The sequence below is a fragment of the Brachyhypopomus gauderio genome, unplaced genomic scaffold (assembly GCF_052324685.1).
Source record: "Brachyhypopomus gauderio isolate BG-103 unplaced genomic scaffold, BGAUD_0.2 sc80, whole genome shotgun sequence".
NCBI lineage: Eukaryota > Metazoa > Chordata > Actinopteri > Gymnotiformes > Hypopomidae > Brachyhypopomus > Brachyhypopomus gauderio.
In genome coordinates, this window is record NW_027506901.1 from 951502 (window position 1) to 967500 (window position 15999).

At 42.4% G+C, this 15999-nt stretch overlaps 2 protein-coding genes across 4 annotated transcripts in view; both read left to right on the forward strand.

Moving 5' to 3' along the window:
* Positions 1–17: 17 nt before the first annotated feature.
* LOC143492638 (uncharacterized) lies at positions 18–6542 on the forward strand. 2 transcript variants are annotated; one of them, XM_076991027.1, is made up of 4 exons: positions 18–166; positions 1379–1569; positions 1721–2185; positions 4838–6542. In XM_076991027.1, exons 2-4 carry the CDS (start codon positions 1437–1439, stop codon positions 5287–5289), a joined length of 1050 nt encoding a protein of 349 aa, XP_076847142.1. In that variant the 5' UTR covers positions 18–166; positions 1379–1436; the 3' UTR covers positions 5290–6542. The 2 variants fall into 2 exon arrangements, with proteins under 2 accessions (XP_076847142.1, XP_076847143.1); XM_076991028.1 differs by lacking the exon at positions 18–166 and adding an exon at positions 188–283.
* Positions 6543–13587: 7045 nt separating this feature from the next.
* Positions 13588–15999, forward strand: part of dlb (deltaB) — a 10554-nt gene continuing 8142 nt past the window's right edge. Inside the window, exons 1-4 of one of the 2 annotated variants that reach the window (XM_076991071.1) lie at positions 13588–13985; positions 14727–14966; positions 15181–15247; positions 15702–15959. In XM_076991071.1, coding sequence (XP_076847186.1) covers positions 13938–13985; positions 14727–14966; positions 15181–15247; positions 15702–15959 — 613 coding nt within the window. In that variant the 5' untranslated portion in view covers positions 13588–13937. The remainder of the gene's footprint in view (positions 13986–14726; positions 14967–15180; positions 15248–15701; positions 15960–15999) is intronic. The other variant, XM_076991072.1, reaches the window with a different exon arrangement.

Below are 15999 nucleotides of genomic sequence, written 5' to 3' on the forward strand. Positions count from 1 at the left end.
AGTGTCTTTTGGGACAACAGCGCCACACCTCCTGGTGTGGTGGGCCTGGGTAAGTGCAGCGCTAGTCTGAGCTCTACTGAGTTTGCGCAGGACTGCCTGTTTCCTACGAAGTTTCTGGCTTTCTGGACATAACGACAAATATTTATTTTATATCCCGCTTTTTGAGGTAAATTGAAACGCATCATTTCTGTATTAGTTATTAAGTGTTCAAGTGTCATGTAGGTGAACTAACCACGGTGTGTCGTGTGCTTTGTAATCAGCGCATACGGCAGGTTTGTGTGTGGTGAGTAGCTGTTAGCTGGACAGCTTAGCTATTGTTGAGACTGCTCTTGTATCCGAGCAGCCGCATTTTGAGTTTAAACCGCCGATTCGGATCAAATGAAAATATATAGCTAACGCGTATATGTTCTGGTGGGGGATAATTAGCTAAGCAGACATATTTTGATATATTTTCTAGCTGCCCATCTTATTTCAGGCTAAGCACGATGGCGCTGGTTCACAGTGAGGGCGGCGTGATAAATTACCCCGCATTAGAACTGATTTACCCTAACTTTACATTTACCCTAACCCTATATTTACCCTAACTTTACATTTACCATAACTTTACATTTACCCTAACTTTACCCTTACCCTATATTTACCCTAACTTTACATTTACCATAACTTTACATTTACCCTAACCTTAAATGTAACCTTACCTTAGATTTACCCTAACCTTAGATTTACCCTAACCTTAGGTTTACTCTAACCGTGATTAATCACACCCGCAGTAGAAATGATTTCTAAATGAATTTAAGTCCCAAACCCTGGTTCATCTAGATATAGTTCTTGCTATATTCTTTTAGATTGTCTGTAGTAATGGAATTTTTCTGAACTAATTTTAAACTTTTCTATCACATTTGATCTCTGGTGTGTTTTGTTTCACACCTTCAATTGAAAGATGATTTAATTTTACGGGCCTAAACCCATAATATAGTTACGAGTGTAAAGTTGAGTTTTTCTTAACATTAATATTATTATGGTTTTATTTGCAACTGTCTGTGCTGCGGTATTAAAACTGCTAGAGTACTTTCATGAGTTAAATGGGATCCATATGTATAAAATATGTGCTAATCATTAAATCATGATTTTTATTCATTTATTATTTCTAGTTAACTAGCTTTACTTTTGGATACATATCTGTTTGTGTTATTTAAGGGTCAGCTAAGGAGAGGTGCAGTAAAGTATTTAATATGTACATCCTGTGTGCACTGACACTAAACCCTTAACCCAGTGTTTCAGTTCTTAAGGCTCACCAGACAGTTCCACATGTTTGCTATAACCTCATATGTTGGGAAGTGTACAGTGATGTGATAACTCGCACATCACATCCACACAGGGAACTAAGGTTAGCAAACCGACTCAGTGGGACAACACAACTCCCAAGCAGGAGAACAATGTCGTCGACATCTTCGTTGTATCTCAGCCAGGACAGCACGGTTCGTTACAAAAAACGGAAGGCCAATTTCACATTCAGCGAGGTCCATATTCTACTTGACGAGGTCCGGAAGAACCGACACATTGTTGTGGGTGAGTGTCTAACCCTATATGTGGGTGTGTTATCATGTCAAAACAAGTTTGCCAAAACCGATGTGTTCAGATTTATCAATAGTATTTGGACTTGCACTAACAAATATGGTGCAAAAGGTAAAATATCAATTGTTTCTATTTATGTGTTTAGGTAAATTCAACTCGGGAGTCCCGACAGAGTTAAAGAGGAGGAAATGGGCAGAGATAACTGATCGCGTTAATGAAATCGGCGAGTGCGACCGTGAGGTCACAGAGGTCATAAAGAAATGGTCTGACCTAAAATGTGACACTAAGCGCAAAATAGCGGCGCTGCATTGCGGAAATGTTGTTCCGCATTCCTCACTATCCCAGCCTGAACTGTCGCCAACGGAATGTATCGTGGAATCCATCTTGGAGCTAGACAGGAAGCCATGGGAAGCAGTGAATGCCACTCGCTGCCGTAGTCGGAGTGACGACCAGGATGGAGCAGGAGATGACGACGACGATGGTGGATTTTTGGGCATAGGCTCAGTTCACAGCTCCCCTGGCCTGGGCATGGAGGCGAGGCCAGCACCGTCTGTTACAGAGGCTGCTGTAGGTGCTTTTGGGGTTCATTATGACCTCAATAATATTGCAGGTGAAGTAACCACTGTCCTCCGATGATGAATGATGGTACTCCGATGGAGTACCAATAGCTCACATGTACTCAACAAGTCAAAACTAGGTAGCTAGCTCAGAGTTGTGGAAGCATTTCGGCATCCAACCATACATGTTTGAGCATGCATGAGAGAATATTTCAGTTCTAGTCATTACCACCTTGGTGGTAGCTATGGGCCTAAATTGTATTTCTAAGCAACTAAACTAGTCAGCTTCCAAGTAATGTCATGTTGGTTAAATATAAATTTGAAATGCACCTGAAAAGGAATCCATAAAGATTTCATGTTGTGGATTTTCACAGTAAGACAAGCCATTTCCTTCAATGAGTCACAGGCAGGAAAATAAAATGAATGTTGCGTAAATAAGCCAGGCTTAATAAGCTAGATAGATAGCCAGCCATATCCGTTGCTTGGAATTTGCTAGCTAGTAGCTAAGGTTGCTCAACTAGCTAGTTATCAACACAAAGAAATAAAAAAACTTTGTGTTTAAGCAAACAAATATATATGTTTGAGCCTGCATTGGAAGGTACTTCAGTTATCAAAACTGATTTTAACAGATTGAAAACCTAGATGTTTTCTTAAGTGACAATCACTTGCCATTCTGTGGTGAAGAAGCTACCATTAGCACGCTATCTCATCAGCCAAACTAGCTAGTTAACCTAGTTAGCAAAATTGTCAAATATACATCTTATATATATCTAATATTAAACACATATATATCTTATACACATCTTGAATTGTAGACTTATAAGATAAAACAAACTACATTTTTGAATGACAGGAAAATAAAAAAATTAACTGCAAATGAGACTTTGCTAGTAGCTAATGTTATCTGTAGTAGCTAGCTACTTGATCTTAACATTAACACACAAAGTTGTTTGAGCCTGCATAGGATGTTTGTTTTGAAACAAAACCGATCTAATCAGATTGACTAGATATCAGATTTTTACGTGTTCAGTGGTAGACATGCTAGCATTAAGCCTGGTTTATACTTGACACGGTGCGAGGGTCCGCGCGGCGAAAATGACGTAATTGGTTTGGCTCCGCCCGTGCGTGAGGGCCTCGCGTGCTGTTGATTCACGAGGTCGTGCACCTCTCGAATTTTGTAACTTCGCGCGCCGCGCCTCAGCGCAATGAACAAAGTCATGTTTGCAGGGTTCATACACCTTATAAGGTGGAATTCAAGGACTTGTACGTTACGTTCAAGGTCCATTTCAGTATTTCCCAACATGTTAAACTTAATTAAGTTAAATATTTATACATATACTCGAAATAATTCGCTTTTAATCACATTATTTAATGGTGGTTTATTTTCAAAATGCCCAATCTTAACGTCTTCACGTTCTCTCATGTTTTGTCCTGGAATTTGTTAACGTGATACAAGAGAACTGTTCAGTCAGATAGCTATTTGTTGTGAAACGAAGTAGTTACAATTTCAAGCATTTTAAAGTACTTAGCCTAAATTCCAGCACTTTTCAAACCTGAAACACACAAACACAAAGCAACATTAAAATTCATCAGGTAAATGTTCATTCCCCTGTTTGAGAGGTGTTTCTTTATACTACCACATATCATTTCGGAGAACAATGTGACGCGGACAGTATAAACGCCTCCACCGTTCGTGGAGGTTCGTGTGCGGTGGGCGGAGTCGAGCGCTACGGTCACTCGCGAAAGTATAAACAAGGCTTTAGTTAGGAAGCTCAAGTTTGCTAGCTATAGAATGGATTTTTCTAAGCAACCAAACTTATAAGTGATGACGTATTGATTAGCTGTAATAAAAAAAATCACCTGACAAATAGATGGACAGATGCATCTTATGTTATAGATTTATTTTTAAAGATTTAAGCAGTTTTAGCCTGGCTGTTGGTGTAACCTGCTTACACTAACCTGACTGTTTTCACGTTGTTATCACATTTGACTGCCACCCGTCATGTCAGTGTTTTTGTTCATAAAGTCTGCAGAACTGTTGAGTTTCGGTTGTGCAGGTTCGTGGAAGTATTTCCTGGGATAGTGTATGCAAATTTGGAGGTCTAAATATTAATTAGTCAACACTGCTACGTAAGGCTCTAGGGTTTTTGGAATTGGTCAATTTTAAGTACCCTGTTTTGCTTCTGTTGGAAGTGAGAACAGTTTGAGGTTCATGGTTAGTTCAGAATTACTTATCAAGTTAAATACATTTACTTATTAAATTAAGTTAAATACAGATGTCCATTCTATGGCATTTTTTAACATAGACCTTTAAATCTGCTAATGGTAATTAGTAGTTAGGGTAATTGCATTAGGGTAATGTTGGAGGGAGTGCTACTACTTAATAGCCTGCTTTAATCTGAACAGTGGTTATTGACAGGAGAGAAATGCTTACTGTGATAGCTTCTTGTTTAATTCCAGAACAGTAATTTACAGACTGAGACGTTTGTGTTGTATACAATTTGTAATATGTGTGTTTGTGTATGTAATAAGTTGTATAATTTAGTTTGAGAATGTACCATACCAACGACTAGAGCATTGCAACTCTAGGTTTTGTATAGCTGCTATTAGAAGTTCAGTTTTCACGTGTCTTAACTGTAGGACTGGAACTATAACTCCCCCCTTGTTGTGGGTACAGTAACTTTAACTGCTGTGTGTTTTTTTAGATGCTGACTCTCGTTTGCCGGACTCGGATGACGATCGCCATGACATCTATCCTCCCTCATCCCTGTCGTCTGTAAACAACTCTTACTCAGAAGACAACGTCACCCTTACCAGTAATGCCGTAAAGCATGCTGCCTCCTCCGTTAACCACACCCACATGCAGCTGACTCCTCCCCCCACAGATGCTGAGTCTGATGGCACACGAGAGCAGCTAGCGCAGAGTGCTAGCCTCAGTGTGCAAGAGCAGCATGCCACAAACGCCCTGCTGGCCACGGTATCGCGCTCCCTGGAGCTGTTGGCCGAGTCCGCGCAGCAGCTGGCCGAGACACAGCAGGAGTTCGTGCGCGAGTCTCTGCACTTGCAGCGCGAAACCGTGCAGGTTCTGCGGGACTTCGCCACCGGAGCACTGACGCTGCTGCACGAGAGAGCCAATGGCAAGCCACCGCTGCTTTAGGACACGCCTCCACGCTGGACGCCAGGCAGGCACCTGCTAGGACAGCCTTGCTCTGAGACTTCCTCTGAGATAATCTGGATCAGTTGGAGAACGGAAGTGTGTGTGGAAGCGGGCTGGTGGCTGATTCTGTCTGATACGTTTCTGATCAGATTCTGTAACAGTCAGTCTGATATGGCATGCACTGTGACTTGACGACAGACATCAGTGCGGTAAACATCGTCAACTACATTTAAATGCGTTCTTGAGCCTGTTTGCTCCGCCTGGACCACATACACAGACTGCACACACCTCACCTGAACAGGTGTTTGTTTATATCATGAGATCAGCTTGCTGTGTCCTTGGTAACATGCCCTTTCATTCTGCACCCACAATGATGAGCTGGAGTGGAACTGAGATCCAGGTTAGCCTGATGTCCCAGAATCAGTGTCATGCAGTCATATGTCATCCTGACGGGACTCAGTTTATCAAAAGTATCATGGGAAGAAAATCACATCTAGAGTTACACCAACAGTTAATGGTCTGGTACATGCAAACATACACAACATAGAAAATGGAAAACAAAAGCTTGTTGGAATTAACATTGTTGTTGGCGCAAGACTAACCAGACTTTTAAACCCCTCCCCTCTCCTTATAGCCACACCCACTCTGAAGCTGCTCACTACAACCTCATTGCAGAGGAAGCAGCTGATTGGTCACACGACTTTCTGTTTACAGCTAATATTGTTTATTTGGTAAATGCTTAATCTCACATTTTTTCATGTCATTGATCATTTATTGACAAAAATACATTTCCCCAACTTTGCACAGATAAAAGAGGTGTGTATGTGTGTGTAAGGAAGTCTGTTCAGGTGGGTTGACTTCGTGGCTCTGTGTGTGTGTGTGTGTGTGTGTGTGTGTGTGTACTGCACGAAGCTGGATACTGCCTGTCATTACCTGGGGAGTTATGATGCTTTATAATGCATATGTTAATTCACAGGGCTCTATGAATGTTCTGGAAAACACAGTAAACTGGTTCCTGGCCTGTATATCATCTCTGAAATGTAGGTTACTGTCTGTATCCTTAATCTGGTGGTTTATCTACTGATGGATTTTTACTTTATTCATACATTCACAAGTTCTTTAAATGAAGTTTGTTTTTTTGTGTGGTCTCATGGAAAAGTTTTTATTAGCTTTGGTATTTTATTGTGCGTGTGCTTCCATGTACAGTAAGACTATAGGATTATTAAATGTGTAAAATAAATTCTTTGATAATCTCCTGGCCTTAAGTATCACCTTATTCTTGGGCTGTGAGTTTTGTTTAGTGTCTGACCCACATGTCCACTAGGGGGATTTAGAGTTCTTAAGATATACAGTTGGAAGCTTTGACAGCATACTGTTAACTGTTCCCATTTCTGAAAGAATATTCTACAGTGATTTTCAAGTGAGAACATAATTGAACAATATTCAGGTTTTTGCAGGACTTGATTCTAGACTTTTGTTAAGAGGGACTTCCTCAAAGAATCCAAGAAACATATCTGAAGAGAAATGTTGAGTAGAAATGTTAGTTTCATGGTATTGTTAGCAGATACCATACCATATCCCTCAACATCTCAGCTAGATGTTTTTGAGGAACATCCCACAGCACAAAGGGTTAGAGAGACAAAGTGAAGTGACAGTGCTTGTAGTTAATTCTTCATATATGGGAGGTGTGTGTGTGAGAAATATTTATATACAGTATGGGGTGTGTGTGTCTGATGGAGAGCATGTGAAGGCAGATGGGTTAAAACTAATAAGAGGAATGGGCAATCCCACTGAGGTTTAGTTTAGTGTGTGTGTGTATCCTGATGTAGAACTATGCCTGTGGGAGCTTGTGTGCGTGTGTGTGAAGACAGCTGGTTGTTTTGTTGTCTGGTTAAGGGTTAGAGGTCTCTAAGATCTGCATTGTGTCTGAGTGATCACTGGTTTATAATATATTCGTTTACGCTGTCTTAAAATAGGGTCGTACGCAGTCTTAAACAGAGGGTCACTGCTGTCTGCGCTGGTGTACGTAAAGGCAAATGATTCGTTGTGCAGGTGTCCTCATGCACATGAAATGAAACCTGATTATCAAATGTACTGTGATTATGAGCTGTATTGTGGTTGAAACATACTGTGAGTGATTCATTGTTAGATTCCTCATGTGCTGAAGTGTGTGAAGTATCAAGCCACTGAACTCAGAGTGGTGGGCAGCCCTAGCCCACTTCAGTCATAGCCCTCCAGCCACAAGACCATGACTACTCAAGTCACACAGTCCTCACTGGGTTACTGTTGTCACCCACATTAGGGTTCAAACTGTGATACCTACAAAACCAGAACAGGTGCTGCTCCCTCTGGACTGCAAGCACTTCTCTCCTTCAGTGTTGATCTATAAACGACTAGACTAGAAGCTCACCCACCTCCTGAAGGTAATACTATTATTACAAATAATAACAACAACAATAAGGTTGGTAAGTACGTGGGTATTTGGTAAATCATGAATTTTGTAGTGTCTGAAAAGACCGCCTGATTCTGAAATATTAAATTACCTGCACCATATGCATATAAAATTACAGTAAATGAGCTGTCATGAAAACACCAGCACCAGGTAATGATAAAGATGGTGCACAATACACAAATGTCATAGCCAAATTATGATACAAGGACTTTAGAAGTGCCAGTAAAATATGCTTATTGGTTTCAATTTATTTATATATAGGATACATTGTCAGATTTTTCTATAAATCCTTATGTCAGGTGTTTGGGCCATATGGGCTGCAGGATCAGAGGTCAGGGGTCAGCTTCAGGTGTTCAACCACCTTCACTGTGCATGTGCACACACGAATGCTGTTGTCGTGGTGTTCGTATGTTCAGATTGACCAAATAATCACCAAATAGGACAAAAGGCTGAGTCAGAATTAGGAGCTACAGACGGAAGGAAATGGCAAAGGGGGGAAAAAACAGACAGATTCAGAATTAGGAGGGCAGGGTAGAAGATTATTGATTACCCCTCTCCTCCCCCTCTCATGTGTTGCTCTGGTGACCTCCTGACCTCTCCTTCCTCCCCTCTGTTGCGCTTGTGACCTCCTGACCTCTGCTTTCTTCTCAACCTACTGCTTCTCTCCTTCTGTCTTTCATCTTACATCTGTCACTCTGGAGGATGGTAGCGTCACACATTTAGCCCCGCCCCCCTGCAGAAAGCTCCTCCTTCTGTTTCTTTGCATTGAGGTTCCTCAGCTGCTGTACAGAATGTTCAGAACCTTTTCAAATGTTCCACAGAATTCAATTTAATTTCCAAAGCTTTTAGAGTTCAGGTGTTGCTAACAGGTGTGTAGAATTAAGCAGATGTCTCCTTAGACAATAGAATGAGTCATACTGAATAGAAGTGTGGACCTGTGTATGATGTATCAGAGGCAGTTGTGCCAACAGTTTGCTTAATGCAGTATACACACACATACTGGATCATTTTGTTTCACTCTGGGGACGTTTTTTCCCCTTCCAACTGTATGAGAGTCTGAGAGTTTTTGGTTTTGCTGTATTGGTGTTTATTTGCAGTTTATATATTTTCCACATAAATGCAGAATGGAAACACACACACAAACATACATACAACACACTAATACACACACACTCACACACACATATACACACACACACCTGGGACTCAGAGCAGCTGCTGACGCAAGTTCATTGTGTGTACACACACACACATACTCAGAGAGACTAAACACACCGTCTGGCCTGTACCCCTCTTTAGGCAGTTTGATTATGAGGTCTGAGCGTCCCCTGGGGCAAGCAAGCCCTGTGTGTGTGTGTGTGTGTGTGTGTGTGTGTGTGTGTGTGTGTGTGTGTGTGTGTGCTTACATGTGTGCGTGCATGTGTATGTGTGTGTGTGTGTATGTGTGTGTGTGAGATCTTGCAGACATTGTTACGGTGTCCAGATGGACCATTTATGTGTCTGAAGAATTTGGAGATAAAATGGTAGAGGTTTACCTGTGTGGAATGTGTGTGTAAGGATGTTGGGTTGAGAATCATATACAGAAAGTGGTAATGCACAATATTTTGAGTGTGTGTGTGTCTTTATGTGGGAGTGTGTTTTTTTTTTGTGTGTGTATCTTTTTATCTGTGATTGTCTGTTTTGCGTGTGTGTGTCTGTCCATATCCAAAGGGAGCTAGTCTGTAGGGTAGTAAAAGATGCCATGATACTTGCACATGTGGTGAGTGTGCGTATGTGTGGTGTGTACATATGTGTTTGTGGTGTGCGTGCGTGCGTGTGTGTGCATATGTGTGTGTGCACATGTGTGTGTGCATATGTGTGTGTGTGCATATGTGTATGTGTGCACATGTGTGTGTGCATATATGTGTGTGCACATGTGTGTATGCATATGTGTGTGTGGTGTGTGTGTGTGTGCATTTAGGGATGGCAGCTATAGAAAAAACTCCATATGGAGGCGTGACTGGGGTTAGAGAATGTGGGGGACAGAGGGGTGTGTGGGGTGTGTGTGTTTATACTACAGGTTATATGTATCTGTGTTTACATTATCCAATCAAACTAATTTAATATAAATGTCACATGGTAAGAACCAGGGTATTCTACCATACCGACAACTGCCTCATTCTCTCCTCTCATTACACACACCTGTGTGTCTCTCACTGCTAATACACCCACACATTCTTCTTCATTATGAGTCTCTACGTGGTGTTGAGATGGTTTGTTCCTCTCCTGTGTTTTCTGGCAACTGCTGCTTCTACTTATCAGACCGGGACCATTCAGACAGGATTTGCAAAGATCTGGATTTTATATTTAAAATCCATTCATTTCTATATATATATTTAATTTATTTCATTTTTAAACTGGATTTTACAAAGATTTGGATTAGTGTTTGCGTAAGTGTATGCATATGTGTGTGTTTATGTGAGTGTGTGTTTGTGTGTGTGAGAGAAAGAGAGAGTGTATGAGTGTGTGTGTGTGAGTGAGAGAGAGAGAGTGTGTGTGTGTGTGTGTGTGTGTGTGAGAGTGAGAGAGAGAGAGAGAGAGAGTGTGTGTATGAGTGATTGTGTGAGAGTGAGAGAGAGAGAGAGAGAGTATGAGTGTGTCTGTGAGTGAGTGAGTGAGAGAGAGAGAGTGTGTGTGTTCCTCTGTGGTTCTCATGCTCCTATCGTGTTCATGTCACCCCCCTGAGGGACCCATCCTCCCACTCCCTTCAAATCAGAAATCAGTCACTACCCATCTGCTCCTCTGTCAAACACACACACACACACACACACACACACACACACACACACACACACACACACACACACACACACACACACACACACACACACACACACACACTTCACCTTACCCTCTCTCAAACAAACACACTTCACCTTACTTTAGCTAGTCTTTAACACACCAGTAGTACTCTGCAGTGAAAGTGAAGTCTGCTTTAGAGACACCTGCAAATACACTGATTTCCAAACTATGAAAAGAGTTCTAATCTTCATTAGTGAACTACATGACATTTCTAAGCATTGTTGGGGGGAGATTGTGTGTCTTACCCTCTATAATAGGTCAGTTAGTTTTCAACTCTGTCCTACTATACTGTCTAACCTTAACCGTAACCTTAGGCCACACTTTTGCACTTTTCAATAGCACTTTTTTAAGTTACTCTGGATAAGCGTCTGCTAAATGTTGTAAATGTAACTGTGTTTGTAGAGCTTTATGACTAATGACGTGACTAAGACATGCTTCACTCATTACAATAACCAAACACCTGAAATACAATAACCAAACACCAGAAATACAATAACCAAAAACCAGAAACACAATAACCAACTAAACACCAGAAATTACATGAGAGTAAAATAAAACAACCTGGAATAGTTCAGGAAACTGCATCTACAGCACTGTCTAAAATATATGAATAACCAGTTTAATGACTAGTTATGCATGCATGACTGTGTGATTTTTCTCCACTGAACGTGTTCGTACTTTAGCATAAATTATTCATCCTAATCTGAAATGTGCCATTAGTGAACATGTACAGTGCACAACACATGTACAGCGTGTGTACAGTTACAAGACAAATCTGAAGGGTTAGAGTTAGACTTGGACTAATCCACATGAAGTGTTTTAGAAACCTCTATGTGGATTTTAATCATAAGTCCATAACGTCTTGTGATACATGATTTATATGTAGATATGTCATTAGTCTACTGATACTGATCTTACTCGGAGTGGATTTTTGCTGTTTTAAAAGACGTCTGTTTCAGTGATATAGATTATAGGCCCTCCGTATCTAAAGCTAAACACAGTTAATTCAGGGTTCACGCAGGCGCTGCTAAGATGTGGGAAGCTGATATTAGCGGGTCTGCTCGCCAGGACAGATGCGGACTGCCTCGTTGGAGGGACAATAGCTGACCACGTGCTGCCCATTACCATACAGCTGTGCGCGTGGACCTTGACAAAGGCGTCGTGGTGATGTAGCCCTCCACCCAGCGACCCCCAGCAGGCCGCAGTCTGCGCTTCTCCGCCCCCACCCTCGCCACCCCCCTCGCCACAAAATAAAGGACATAACAAAAGAGAAGGCCAACTCGCGCGCGCACACACATAGTGTGCTCAAATGAGACAAAGAACCGCTTCTGGAAACCTGTCCGCTCCGGCGTGGCCGCACGCGCCAAGGTAATTACTCCACCCGAGGTGGATGAAAGAGGCGGAGAAGCCTGCACCCGTCTCGCGCCCCAGAACACCACCACGCACACGCGCGCGCGCTCTCTTCACAGTTGATCTTCTGGTTAGAGAACAGGGTTGTCTGGAGGAAGGACTTGTGAGAGCAGTAATTATTATAGTGCTGTCGTTAAACCCCTTAGAGACGCGAACGTTTAAATCACATGCTTTTAGCTTATTGATGATACTGATTAGTAACACAATTAGTATGAAACGGTAACAGAATGAAATCACTTTAGTTTTCAGTAGATTACAAGGGCGTATACGATTTTGTTCAGTTGAATAACAGGTGGAGTATTTTATAGATACTCGGCTGAAAATTGCCATACGTTTCGGTGTTAACGGGACACGCGTACCAACTGTACCGCTGTGGTGCCTTTGCCACATATTTTACGGACGTTTGATATCACAGAGGCTGATATCACTCGGGATGATATCACAGAGGTTGATATCACTCGGGTTGATATCACTCGGGATGATATCACAGAGGTTGATATCACTCGGGATGATATCACAGAGGCTGATATCACTCGCAGGGTTGCCAACTTTTGACGTTCGCTTGGAGTGAGATATCGGAAGTGTGGCGTGAGAGCGTGTGAAAACGGTCAAATGCGTGTGTCTCACGCTCAATGCGTGAGAGTTGGCAACCCTGCACTCGGGTTGATATCACAGAGGCTGATATCACTCGGGTTGATATCACAGATGCTGATATCACTCGGGTTGATATCACAGAGGTTGATATCACTCGGGTTGATATCACAGAGGTTGATATCACTCGGGTTGATATCACAGAGGCTGATATCACTTGGGTTGATATCACAGAGGTTGATATCACAGAGGCTGATATCACTCGGGTTGATATCACAGAGGTTGATATCACGCAGGTTTGTTTCGGATGTTCTCGCGCTCTCTAATTATGGAGGTTGCAGAGGCAAAACAATGAATGATTTTGATCGCACTTAGACTTACTTTCACGAGATCTATGATATCAAGCTCTGTCAACTACAAATTCCGTCATTTCCACCGTGCCTGAAACAGCGTCTTGTTGTTTAGGACTACAACAGTAGCTACCACAAAATTATCGAGAATGGCCGAAATTGTAAAATAACATCCCGTCTTTCTGTGCTCACAACAAAGGTTAAGCAGCTCACTTGTTTTAAATTCACTATTTTTACGTTCATTCATTGCTGTCTAACCTGTTGAAGATTAACGGGACGTTTGCTTATACAGGCACCATTACTGCAAAACAGGTCAACAGGAACTGTGTGCACACATCTTATTTTTCTTATCAGCACAAGTCAAGTTTCTGGTGCACGGACACAGGTTACAAAGAACGGCAAAAGTTAATAACATAAAATAAACCTACAATAAAATAAATACATGTTTACATTTAAATGTGTTTACAATGTATTTATTTTATTGTAGGTTTATTTTATGTTATTAACTTTTGCAGTTCTTTGTAACCTGTGTCCGTGCACCAGAAATTTGACTTGTGCTGATAAGAAAAATAAGAGAAATACTTTAAACGTTAACATCATTAACACGCAGTTCGGCTGTCCGTAACCCAGTCTAACCATAACCCAGTCTAACCCTAACCCAATCTAACCCTAACCCAGTCTAACTTTAACCCAGTCTAACCCTAACCCAGTCTTCCCCCCTGATTCTCCCAGTCCCCGCCCCATCGTATCGGGGGGGGCACGGCGTACATAACCCTGTCCCACCGGGGACATGAACGAGGACGCAGACGCTAAACGAATACGAGAAAGAACAAAGACCGCGGGAGACTCGTCAGGATATGAGCCTCTGAACCGGGACCGGACCTACATGCTGTTTGGAAGACGTTTTAACTTCATCTCTTATACTGGCGTGTTGAGTCCTAAATTAAAACGTGTTGAGGTTCGGATGAGGACACCTGCTTTTATTTGGATCACACCAGAGCGACATGGCGCGTCTACCCCTCTGTCTCCTAACTTTGTCGCTCCTGCACCTGGTTCGTTTTTAGGCATCAAACTACCTCTCTATCTCTCTCTATTTCTCTATCTCTCTATCTCTCTCTACCTCTCTGACCGGCTCTGCAGGCGCCTAGTTTATTCTAAGGTTCAGGTCTTTGTTTTTTTTCCAAATAGCCGACTTAGTCATAGTGTTGGTTTATTGTTATGACTTAGTCATAGTGTTGGTTTAGGGCAGGGGTGGCCAACCCGTCATAGACCAAGAGCCACTTTTCTTACTGCGTTACGGCAAAGATCCGCATCGTACATTGGCGGGGGGGGGGGGGGGGGGGGGGGCGAGTGTAAATTATTAGCTGTGAAGTGCGTGTTTTCCACTACGCCGGTTTTAAAAGTATTAGCGGCTCGCTAGGCTTGTAAACTAACTGCGCACCACGAAAATGTAGCAGTGTGTCGCCCCGTTTGTGCAGGTGAGCCCGCGGACCGGCTGGGGAGCCGCATGAAACCAGGCAAAGAGCCGCATGCGGCTCGCGAGCCGCGGGTTGGCCACCCCTGGTTTAGGGTTATGACTCATAGGGTTATGTGTCATAGGTCTACTGCAAACGCCACTCAAGTAGCATTGATGATAACTTCTGCTTAACCCCACCAGACTCCAGCGTTATTTTTTTCTGTAAAATATCAAATATGACGGGGCTAGTTCATATTTTATATGCTTTACTTCCATATATGCGTGAGTGCGCCCGTCACCTCTTTCCAGTAACCCGTTCTTTCTGTCCGCTGTGCAGGTCGCTTCTTCAGGTGTCTTTGAGCTTAAAGTACACTCGTTCAGTACGACGCGCCGGTTCTGCAGAAGGGCTCGAGACTGCAACATCTTTTTCCGAATTTGCCTCAAGCATTCGGAAGACGTTATCTCCGCCGAGCCCCCGTGCACTTTCGGAACCGGCCAAACGAGCGTGCTCCACGCCGACCAAAGCTCTATAGCCAACAGCGGCGCCGTCAGAGTGCCGTTTCATTTTAAGTGGCCGGTAAAGTTGGCAAAAATTATAGAATTAGTATTAACACAAGTCCAGTGCATTTATAATCGGTTGTTAATATTTCCAAAAGTATAGTGAACACATAAATTATAGTGTTGATTATAGTGTAAAGTGATAGTTAACTCTATGTACATTAGTTAATGGCATGAGTTCTGAGAATAGTTAACTGAATCTTTTAAAACTGGTTCTTGTTTGTTTTTCATAGGGAACATTTTCACTGGTCATTGAAGCATGGAACGCAGAATCGCCTAAAGAGCACGCGGACCACACAGGTGTGTTACCTCACATTACCAGACCATACAGGTGTGCGTTACCTCACATTACCAGACCATACAGGTGTGTTACCTCACATTACCAGACCACACAGGTGTGTTACCTCACATTACCAGACCACACAGGTGTGTTACCTCACATTACCGGACCACAGAGATGTGTTACGTTACAACACCGGTTTGCATCCCAGATGAGGCAAGACATTAAAAACACAAGGAGAAATGTTGTGAAAGGAAAAAACATAAGGCCGCCCACACCTGCCTATGTGTTCCACTGAGTAAATGTTTCTTTAAAATAACCATTACAATACGATTTAAGGGTGATTTCATTTAGCAAAGATGCATACAATGTTATAACGATCTTCTATACATTTTCATCTGGCTTACATACATTGATAATTCTATCTTTCTGACATGATATTAAAATCTGACATCATCTGTGCGTTGCTTACAGAGAACCAGAACAATCTGATCAGTCGTTTAGCCACGCGGCGTCGTTTGGCGGTTGGAGAGGACTGGTCTCAGGACGTGCACTTCGGTGAAAACAGTGAACTGCGCTATTCCTACCATGTGTTCTGCGACGAGTTTTACTACGGTGACGCGTGTTCAGATTACTGCCGCCCACGCGACGACACACTGGGACACTACACGTGCGATGAAAACGGCAATAAACAGTGTCTCGAGGGGTGGCACGGAAACTACTGTTCCGACCGTAAGTGTCTCATATATATGAGTGAATATGTGTGGATATA

Coding starts and splice junctions, on each gene's coding strand:
- LOC143492638 (XM_076991027.1), top strand. CDS start 1,437: ATGTCGTCGACATCTTCGTTGTATCTCAGCCAGGACAGCACGGTTCGT. Junction 1,570..1,720: donor GAACCGACACATTGTTGTGG/GTGAGTGTCTAA, acceptor TTATGTGTTTAG/GTAAATTCAACTCGGGAGTC. Junction 2,186..4,837: donor TGACCTCAATAATATTGCAG/GTGAAGTAACCA, acceptor GTGTTTTTTTAG/ATGCTGACTCTCGTTTGCCG.